Source organism: Anthonomus grandis, chromosome 19 (genome assembly GCF_022605725.1).
Source record: "Anthonomus grandis grandis chromosome 19, icAntGran1.3, whole genome shotgun sequence".
NCBI lineage: Eukaryota > Metazoa > Arthropoda > Insecta > Coleoptera > Curculionidae > Anthonomus > Anthonomus grandis.
Genome location: NC_065564.1, coordinates 3,706,672 through 3,717,857, shown reverse-complemented (window position 1 = coordinate 3,717,857; position 11,186 = coordinate 3,706,672). Strand labels below are relative to the sequence as shown.

Here is an 11,186-nt window from a genome sequence, read left to right as displayed (position 1 = left end):
TCAGACATGAGTTTCAAAAAATTGAATAAAAAAGCTTCTGGTGCATGGATTTTCTTGACTTTTTCGGTAAGACGTTAAAAACCTTCTCAAGAAACTTTTAAAACAAAAATCAAACAAATCTGAGCACCAGAAGCAAAGTTATGACCCAAGTTACCCAAGACTTACTCATTAGCACCTTGGAAATTTCAGACATGATTTTCAAAAAATTGGATAAAAAATCTTCTGGTGCATGGATTTTCTTGTTTGTGTTAGTGAAACGTTAAAAACACTATAAAGAAACTTTTAAAATAAAAATCAAACGAATCTTAGTACCAGAAGCAAAGTTATGAACGAAGTTACCCAAAAATGTATGATTTACCACATTATGCAGTGACTGGATTTTCAAAAAATTAAATAAAAAACCTTTTAGTGCATGGATTTTCTTGATTCTTTCAGTAAAAGCTTAAGGACACCCTAAAAAAACTTTTAAAACAAAAATTAAACAAATCGCAGCACCAGAAGCAAAGTTATGGCCCAAGTTACCGGAGACTTACTCATTAACACATTAGAAATTTCTAACATGATTTTCAAAAAATTAAATAAAAAATCTTTTAGTGCATGGATTTTCTTGATTCTTTTAGAAAAAGCTTAAGGACACTCTAAAAAAACTTTTAAAATAAAAATCAAACAAATCGGAGCACCAGAAATTAAGTTATGAACCAAGTTAACCGAGACTTCCCCATTATCACCCTTTTTTTATCCAAAAAATTGAATAAAAAAACTTCTGGTACATGGATTTTCTTGATTTTTTCAGTAAAACGTTAAAAACACTCGAAAGAAACTTTTAAAATAAAAATCAAACAAATCTGACCACCAGAAATAAAGTTACGACCAAAGTTACCTAAAGTTAGAGTAGTTCAAACGCCCCAATCAACCAAATTACAACAGAAGAACGATTTCAAAGGCCGGCAAACTCTCCCGATTTAATCCTTAAAAAAAAAAAAAAATCACCACTTACTGGCTAATCGTTCCGTAGTGCCTTTAAGCAGCGGCCAATTGTCTTTTCCCAAAGTGACCGCCACAGCAGGCAACACGTACGCGCAATTCTGCAACATTTCACCGTCGCTGAACTTTTCCGGGTCCGTAATCGAAACGAAACTGTCCAATAAATGTTGCGGGACGATTTTCTGAGGCGGTTCGACGTTTTCCTCTTCTTCTTCCTCTATTGCGGCCATAGAGGGGGCTGCGTCTTCGTTGATACTTACATCACTAACTGTAAACGAAGGACCCTTACTTAATAGGCGAGAGTTTTCAAAACTAAGTGGATTTTTCATGTTGTGGGGATTAATCAATCATAGTCTGCCTTATACAAAATTATCTTCACAGAACGGTCGTTTTGTATGTTATAATCATTTAAAATGAGGGTGTTTTTTTTTTTTTTTTTGAAACATAGGGAATGCAGGAAAGTCAGGGTCTTTTTTTTTACTTACGTTTATTAACTAAATCACTTATATTATCACCAGGCGCAGAGGCCGAACTTTTATTGAGATCAGTGGCATCTTGGTCCTGAAAATAAGGAAAAAAGCGTGGGTTAGACCCAATTGCTGGGATGTAGGATTAAAACATTAACATTTGGATTAAAACGCTTCTAACAAATGGATTTTTGGTATTTTTTCGATAAAATATAATGAACATTTGAAGGCATCTTTTAAAATAAAAATGAACCAGATTGAGACATTAGAAGTGAAGTTATAGACCCAGTTACAATAAACATAAAACAGTAGAAATTTAAATTATTAAACATTAAAATCTAAACACAATAAATATAAAATATAACACACAGAACACCTAAAGTGAACAAACCTTTATACAGAATCAGCAGATAAATGCAGGCAACAAAGTCAGACCCCAAAATATAAAAAAAAAATCAGATAAAGCTGCATCAACGATAATCCATACTCAAACACTTAAAAGAGCAATTTAATGCAACAAGAACATTATTCAGAATCATCAGTATCATATTCAAAAAAAATCCATGTCAAACTGCCATACCTCTTGTATATGATTTTCAAAAAATCCAATAAAAATTCTTCTAGTTGATGAATTTTTGTTATTTTTTCAATAGAAGTTAAGGAACATTTCAAGGAATCTTTTCCAATAAAAATGAACCAAATCGAGGCACTAGAAGTGAAGTTATGGATCCAGTTATCTCATATATTCAAAAACTCCATGTGAAATTGTTTTTTTTTCTTGGACATGACTTTCAAAAAATTCAATAAAAATTCTTCTAGTGGATGAATTTTTGTGATGTTTTTAATAAAAGTTAAAAAACACATCAACGAATCTTTTAAAACAAAAATGAACTACATTGAGTGACTAGAAGTAGAGTTATGGACCCAGATACCTTCTGTATTAAAAAAAATCTGTCATCTTTCTTGGACATTATTTTCAAAAACTTCCATAAAAATACTTCTAATTGATGGATTTTCTTGATTTTTTTAATAAAAGCTAGAGAACCTTTCAAGTAATCTTCTAAAATAAAAATAAACCAAATCGAAGTACTAGAACTAAAGTTATGAATCCAGTTACCACCCATATCAAAAAAAAATTAAGGTCAACAATTTTTTCTCTTGTGCATGATTTTCAAAAAATTCAATAAAAATTCTTCTAGTTGATGAATTTTTGTGATTTTTTTAATAGAAGTTAAAGAACATTTCAAGGAATCTTTTCCAATAAAAATGAACCAAATCGAGGCACTAGAAGTAAAGTTATGGATCCAGTTACCTCCTATATTCAAAAACTCCACGTGAAACTGTTTTTTTTCTTGGGCATGATTTTCAAAAAATTCAATAAAAATTCGTCTAGTGTGTGGATTTTTGTGATGTTTTCAATAAAAGCTAAAAAACACATCAAGGAATCTTTTAAAACAAAAATGAACCAGATTGAGGCACTAGAAGTAAAGTTATGGATCCAGTTACCCCCTATGTTCAAAAAATCCATGTCAACATATTTTTCCTCTTGTACATGATTTTCAAAAAATGCAATAAAAACGCTTCTAATGCATGAATTTTTGTGATTTTTTCAACAAAAGCTTAAGAATATTCCAAGGAATATTTTAAAATAAAAATGAACAAAATCGAGACACTAGAAGTAAAGTTATGGATCCAGTTACTTCCTGTATTAAAAAAATCTGTCATTCCTCTTGGACATTATTTTCAAAAACTAGCAATAAACACTCTCCTAATGCGTGGATTTTTGTGATTATTTCATTAAAAGCTAAAAAACATTTCAAGGAATCTTTTAAAACAAAAATGAACCAGATTGAGGTACTAGAAGTAACGTTATGGACCTAGTTACACCCCATATTGAAAAAATCCATGTCAACTGGTTTTTCTCTTGGACATGATTTTTAAAAAATGCAATAAAAATGCTCCTAATTTAGGAATTTTTATGATTTTTTCAATAAAAGTTAAGAAACATTCCAAAGAAACTTTTAAAACAAAAATCAAACCGATCTGAGCACTAGAAGTGGAGAAACGCCTTAAGTTACCTAATACTGCCTTTGCTCTTGGACCTGATGTTCAAAAACTGCGACAAAAATGCTTTTAATAATAGATGGATTTTTATGATTTTTTCAACAGAAGCTAAAGAACATTCCAAGTAAACTTTCAAAACAAAAACGATCAATATCGAGTCACTAGAACTTAAGTTATAGATCCCCCACACCACCCCAAATGTTTAAAAAAAGCGACCAATTGATGCCAATTAGGTACAAAAAAAAACAAGAATTGGCAATTGGCACCAAACCGTCATATCTGGCCACTTTCAATAATAAAAGAAACCCGTGATAAGATAGCGAGCCCCAGGCCGGACGTGACGTTAAACTTCAAACAAATTTTCATTCAGTTATTACCGATAAAAACCTGTGGGCCCGCTCGACTCCCCGATTTAAATCCAATTGCAAAAAACCCGAGAGGAATTTTCCCACTTTTATTGTGAGCTTGGGCCTCTGCAAGCAACACGTTTACTTACTGTCAGTGAATGGGGTGGTGAAAACGGCACAGATTTACACATAAAAACAAACACAAAAAGAAGGGACTTACTTGTAAGGAGGCGGTTCCTTGGTCGGCGGCGTTGGGGGGCAAATCGACGACGAACCCCTCCAGATCGATCGTTTCCGGGGGACTTATGTGCCAATAGTTAAACTCGTTATAGGAAAGCAAGTCATCCTCGTGCTGTGGTAAAACGGTCATTCATGTTAATACACAATTGTGGTGGGCGCGCTTTGTAAAGGTTCAAGTAAAGTGTCTCTTTACGCACACGCCCACCGAGGCCCATTCACAATTTAACAAAAAAAAAAGCCACAAAAAGGCTGCCAATTAAAAAAAAAAGAAAAAACAGATTTTCCAAGTTATATACCTTCGTTTCAACGGGGGGTTCCTTTGGTGTGGTAGTCCCGTTTTTCCCCTTTCCGTTACTAAAGTATTCCATAGTTTGACAGAAAGTGACGTCGTCCAAATCGGTGACTTGATTCCCGTCAAAGTCGAACTCCGGGCCGAACATCCCGGAGGAAACCAGCAACCGTTCGTCTTGGAACCCCAACACTCCCGACTGCCAATTATCGAACCCGTCCACCCTGGCGTCGTAACTGGAAAACAAGGCGACTTAAAACGTCCCTAAATTCATTCGACATTTCGCGATTTATTAATTACAAATTGTTCCCCTGGTGGTTGAGCAGGACCAGCTCGCCGGAGGCGTCGTAGCCCATGTGGATCAAAGGAGGATCCGCGAAAGTGACGATGAAGGTGCCCAAGGACTCGAAGGCGGCCATGCTCACCCATCTGCAGTCGTCCACCAACAGTTTGGCAAACGATTCGGCCAAGAGGGCTTTCCTTAAGTCGGCAGGGCATGCACAGGACACGTAAGTGATCACCGAGGCGCAGGACTTTCTCACCCCCCAGGTTTCGTCTTGGCAGAGGGAGAGATATAGCGGCAGCTAAAAGTTACATAGAGGGAAGTTTAGAGTCGAGACTCCCGTTTCTTCGAGAATATCGGCCGTTTTATGCGAGTAACGTGTTCAGAATGACGTGTTAGACTTCAGGTGTGTAATCAGAAGACCGTCGTCATAATTCATCATAAAAGATCATTTATTAAAACATGATTCCGATATAATTGGTGTTAAAGAGAATTGACATTGAAGTTCCTAGTATTAAGGGATATAATCTTGTTAGGCAAGACCGTACCGATACAAGAGGGGGAGGAAGCGTTGGAATTTACGTGAAATCTAATATAAATTTTAGTATAATAGAAAGCGAGTGCAGGCAAATTATAGAACATATTTGGTTGAAGGTGGAGGTAAATAAGCATTCTTTAATCGTTGTCAACAATTTTTGAATTTTTTGGAAGACACATTGAGCGGTTTTCACACTAATGATCATCAAATTTTGTGTTCCGGCGGTTTTTAATTAATATATTTAATGACGACGCTTCAAACATCATTCATTTAAATAATATCTTAGATACATTTAATTCGAGTCAAATTATTTCAGAGCCAACCAGAGTTTCTGCACTTAGCCTCTCACTAAAGGCGAAGGAATCTTTTAAAACAAAAATGAACCAAATCGAGGCACTAGAAGTAAAGTTATGGACCCAATTACCTTCCATATACAAAAAAAAAAAAACATGTTAAACTAGACACCCTCTTGGACATGTTTTTCAAAAAATGCAATAAAAATGCTTCTAAAGGATAAATTTTTGTGATTTTTTCAGCAAACCCTTAAAAACAGTTCAAGGCATCTTTTAAAACAAAAATCAAACCAATCTGAGCACTAGAAGTGGAGATATGGCTCAAGTTACCTGAAACTGCCTTTGCTCTTGGACATGATGTTCAAAAACTGCAATAAAAATGTTTCCAATCGATGGATTTTTGTGATTTTTTCAGCAAAAGCTTGAAAACATTTCAAAGAATCTTCTAAAACAAAAATGAACAAAATTTAGATACTAGAAGTAAAGTTATGGGCCCAGTTACTCCCCCAATTTAAAAAACTCCATGTCAAACTGTTTTTCCTCTTGGACATGATTTTCAAAAAATTAAATAAAAATGCTTTTAATGAAGGGATTTTCGTAATTTTTTCAGCAAAAGCTTAAAAACATTTCAAAGAATCTTCTAAAACAAAAATGAACCAAATTGAAACACTAGAAGTAAAGTTATGGGCCCAGTTACCTCCTATATTAAAAAATTTCCTGTCAAACTGTTTTTCCTCTTGGACATGATTTTCAAAAAATTAAATAAAAATGCTTTTAATGGATGGATTTTTGTGATTTTTTCAGCAAAATCTTAAAAACATTTCAAAGAATCTTCTAAAACAAAAATGAACCAAATTGAGACAATAGAAGTAAAGTTATGGACCCAGTTAAGTTTTTATTATGTAATTAATTACTATATTATAAGAACCTTTGTAGCTTTGGCTTAATTAAGTACATTATTAGTTACCTCCCATATTAAAAAATGCCATGTCAAACTTCTCATTTTCTTCGAGAATATCAACCGTTTTATGCGACTAACGTGTTCAGAATGACGTGTTAGACTTCAGGTGTGTAATCAGAAGACCGTCGTCATAATTCATCATACAAATCAAACGAAAAATCCGACTTAAGCAACATGTAACTCTTACCAGTTTTCCCTCGAACGCCTCCTTCCCAATGACGGCGCAATAATACCCAAAGTTCGAAGTGGCGAACTTCCTTATGTAAAATATATGACTTGAACACAGCTCGATGAACCTGGGCAACAGAATCCTCTCGGTAATGTCTTTTCCTAGCAGATGAGCCAGTTTGCTCATAATCTACAAGGAAAAACGAGAGAGGAAATTAATAAAATTCCCAACCGGACCCTCACAATTTGAAAAGCACGTTACTCACAGTCACGAAGTTCTCCTCGTAGACCTCAATGAACGCTCACGCTCATCAAAGCTGGCTGTGATATGAGTTGAAAATTCCATTTCACATCCAGTTGATAAGCACGAGAACCCACAATCGAAGCAACGCCGATTGACCCCCGATGAGACTCACGGTCGTACCGCTCATCAAAGCTGGCTGTGATATGACGGCAAATCAACATTTCACAACCATTTGACGAGAGGCACAACCATTCAAACGCCCGGACTGTCTCGATGATAAGACTTGTCACGAAACTCGTCAAAATGGCTGTGATACCGTTTGAAATCAAGGTACACGGCCAGATTAACGCGCTCCGCACTAAGTCACTCTCTGTCTCTCTCAAAAATGTCGATTCTTCTAGTGTCGAATGGGTCTGCAACCGAACTCATCAAAGTGGCTGTGATATCAATATTAAATAAACAAGAGTTCACAGCCAAATTGACGATGTCAGGGCACAGACTATTGATGATCCTCTGGACGTATATCACAAATTCAACGCTGCTCATCAAAGCTGGCTGTGATAGAAATCTAAACATCTAGGACCTCCAACTCTGATGGGCAGCGGCAAATTCCACTCTTGCAGGAAGCTTTGGGGGGAAATGGTTACGTTGCCACGGCAATTGCCGCCCCATGAAAGACAAGGTAGTGAGACAATTAAATCGGGAACATCTCACTACCCATGTCTTTCATGAAGAAGTAATGCACTTTCAATAAATAATTACTTAACCGAATAGGGATGAAATATAGGTAGGTACCTTGGTGGTGACCCCTATGTTGACCTCAGTGTTGCAACCCTCCTGTGATATCGTGGTCAAAGCCAAGATTTCAGGGCATATTTTGATCTCGGCTTGCACTTTAGTGATCAGGCCCTTCTCGATCATTTCGATCAGGGCCCTCTCGGCTTTTTTGCCCAGACTAGCCTCCGAGTTGCCCAGATTTCTGAGCACCAGGGGCAGCAGACAGTCGCCGACGACATCTTTTAGTGCCGGCACCCTCTCGGAGCTTTCGATCGCCTGTTCTGCGATGTTGGGCACTTTGGCCAGCATGTGATGAATCAGGGTGGCATCTGGAAGAGGGGTTTATTCGTTGTTAGAGGCCGGTCTAAGGGTTAGAGCCTTCGTTTAAAGGCTACCATTTAGGAAAACGTGTTTTTGCTGACAGGCTGCCAAGGTTCAGCTTTTAATTCGAAGAAAAAGTTCAAGTTTTGGACAATTTTAGGTTTTTTTACTTGGAAATGTTGGTTTTCAGGGTGAACATTTTTTGTAATAGGGTTAGAACCTTCATTTAAAATCTACCAATTAGGAAAGCATATTTTCTAACAAGCTGCCAAGTTTCAGCTCTTAATTTAAAGAAAAAGTTACAATTATAGCAAATTTTGGTTTTTTTCACCTAAAAAAATAGCTTTTCAGGGTTAAAATCTCTTCTATTATACTTAGAAGGTTGATTTAAAAAGTGCCTGTTAGGAAACGATTAATTACAACAGCCCACAAAGTTTCAAAACCATATTCAAATAAAAAGTTCAAATTTTGGGCAATTTTGGTGTTTTTCACTTAAAAAAATTAGCTTTTGGGGGTCAAAATCTGTTCTGTTATACTTAGAAAGTTGATTCAAACACTGCCTATTAGGAAACCGTTAATTATAACAGTCCACAAAGTTTCAAAGCCATATTCAAATAAAAAGTTCAAATGTTGGGCAATTTCGGTTTTTTCACTTAAAAAAATTTGCTTTTAGGGGTCAAAATCTCTTCTATTATTCTTAAAAAGTTGAGTCAAAAACTGCCTGTTAGGAAACCATTAATTATAACAGGCCACAAAGTTTCAAAGCCATATTCAAATAAAATGTTCAAATTTTGGCCAATTTTGGTTTTTTTCACTTTAAAAAATTGCTTTTCAGGGCCAAAATCTCTTTTATTATACTTAGAAAGTTGATTCAAAAAGTGCCTGTTAGGAAACTATTAATTATAACAGCCCAGAAAGTTTCAAAGCCATATTCAAATAAAAAGTTTAAATTTTAGGCAATTTGGGTTTTTTTCACTTAAAAAAATTAGCTTTTCGGGGTCAAAATCTCTTCTATTACACTTAGAAAGTTGATTCAAAAAGTGCCTGTTAGGAAACCAGTAATTATAACAGTTCACAAAGTTTCAAAACCATATTCAAATAAAATGTTCAAATTTTGGCCAATTTTGGTTTTTTTCACTTTAAAAAATTGCTTTTCAGGGCCAAAATCTCTTTTATTATACTTGGAAAGTTGATTCAAAAAGTGCCTGTTAGGAAACTATTAATTATAACAGCCCAGAAAGTTTCAAAGCCATATTCAAATAAAAAGTTTAAATTTTGGGCAATTTTGGTGTTTTTCACTTAAAAAAATTAGCTTTTGGGGGTCAAAATCTGTTCTGTTATACTTAGAAAGTTGATTCAAAAAGTGCCTGTTAGAAAACCATTAATTATAACAGTCCACAAAGTTTCAAAGCCATATTCAAATAAAAAGTTCAAATTTTGGGCAATTTTGGTTTTTTCCACCTAAAAAAATTAGCTTTTCAGGGTTAAAATCTCTTCTATTACACTTAGAAAGTTGATTCAAAAAGTGCCTGTTAAAAAACCATTAATTATAACAGTCCACAAAGTTTCAAAGCCATATTCAAATAAAAAGTTCAAATTTTGGGCAATTTTGGTTTTTTCCACCTAAAAAAATTAGCTTTTCAGGGTTAAAATCTCTTCTATTACACTTAGAAAGTTGATTCAAAAAGTGCCTATTAGAAAACCATTAATTATAACAGTCCACAAAGTTTCAAAGCCATATTCAAATAAAAAGTTCAAATTTTGGACAATTTAGGTTTTTTTCACCTAAAAAAATTAGCTTTTTGGGGTCAAAATCTCTTCTAACATACTTAAAAAGTTGATTCAAAAAGTGCCTGTTAGGAAATCATTAATTATAACAGTTCACAAAGTTTCAAAGCTATATTCAAATAAAAAGTTTAAATTTTAGGCAATTTTGGTTTTTTTCACCTAAAAAAATTAGCTTTTCGGGGTCAAAATCTGTTCTGTTATACTTAGATAGTTGATTCAAAAGCTGCCTGTTAGAAAACCATTAATTATAACAGTCCACAAAGTTTCAAAGCCATATTCAAATAAAAAGTCCAAATTTTGGGCAATTTCGGTTTTTTTCACTTAAAAGAATTAGCTTTTGGGGGTCAAAATCTCTTCTATTACACTTAGAAAGTTGATTCAAAAAGTGCCTGTTAGAAAACCATTAATGATACCAGTCCACAAAGTTTCAAAGCCATATTCAAATTAAAAGTTCAAATTTTGGGCAATTTTGGTGTTTTTCACTTAAAAAAATTAGCTTTTGGGGGTCAAAATCTGTTCTGTTAAACTTAGAAAGTTGATTCAAAAAGTGCCTGTTAGAAAACCATCAATTATAACAGCTCACAAAGTTTCAAAGCCAAATTCAAATAAAAAGTTCAAATTTTGGGCAATTTTGGTTTTTTTCACTTAAAAGAATTAGCTTTTCAGGGTTAAAATCTCTTCTATTACACTTAGAAAGTTGATTCAAAAAGTGCCTATTAGAAAACCATTAATAATAACAGTCCACAAAGTTTCAAAGCCATATTCAAATAAAAAGTTCAAATTTTGGGCAATTTTGGTTTTTTTCACCTAAAAAAATTAGCTTTTCAGGCTCAAAATCTCTTCTATTATACTTAGAAAGTTGATTCAAAAAGTGCCTGTTAGGAAACCATTAATTATAACATGCCACAAAGTTTCAAAGCCATATTCAAATAAAAAGTTCAAATTTTGGGCAATTTTGGTTTTTTTCACCTAAAAAAATTAGCTTTTCAGGCTCAAAATCTCTTCTATTATACTTAGAAAGTTGATTCAAAAAGTGCCTGTTAGGAAACCATTAATTATAACATGCCACAAAGTTTCAAAGCCATATTCAAATAAAAAGTTCAAATTTTGGGCAATTTTGATTTTTTTCACCTAAAAAAATGAGCTTTTCAGGCTCAAAATCTCTTCTATTATACTTAGAAAGTTGATTCAAAAAGTGCCTGTTAGTAAACCATTAATTATAACAGTCCACAAAGTTTCAAAGCCATATTCAAATAAAAAGTTCAAATTTTGGGCAATTTAGGTTTTTTTCACTTAAAAAAATTAGCTTTTCAGGCTCAAAATCTCTTCTATTATACTTAGAAAGTTGATTCAAAAAGTGCCTGTTAGGAAACCATTAATTATAACATGCCACAAAGTTTCAAAGCACTCTCACGAGATGTG

At 34.2% G+C, this 11,186-nt stretch overlaps 1 protein-coding gene across 1 annotated transcript in view; it reads right to left on the bottom strand.

Moving 5' to 3' along the window:
• Nucleotides 1-986: 986 nt before the first annotated feature.
• The window catches only part of LOC126747189 (serine/threonine-protein phosphatase 4 regulatory subunit 1-like), a 59,515-nt gene continuing 49,315 nt past the window's right edge, over nucleotides 987-11,186 (bottom strand). The window contains 8 exon segments of the mRNA XM_050455691.1: nucleotides 987-1,252; nucleotides 1,470-1,545; nucleotides 4,083-4,214; nucleotides 4,399-4,590; nucleotides 4,692-4,708; nucleotides 4,711-4,975; nucleotides 6,654-6,824; nucleotides 7,674-7,984. Coding sequence (XP_050311648.1) covers nucleotides 987-1,252; nucleotides 1,470-1,545; nucleotides 4,083-4,214; nucleotides 4,399-4,590; nucleotides 4,692-4,708; nucleotides 4,711-4,975; nucleotides 6,654-6,824; nucleotides 7,674-7,984 — 1,430 coding nt within the window.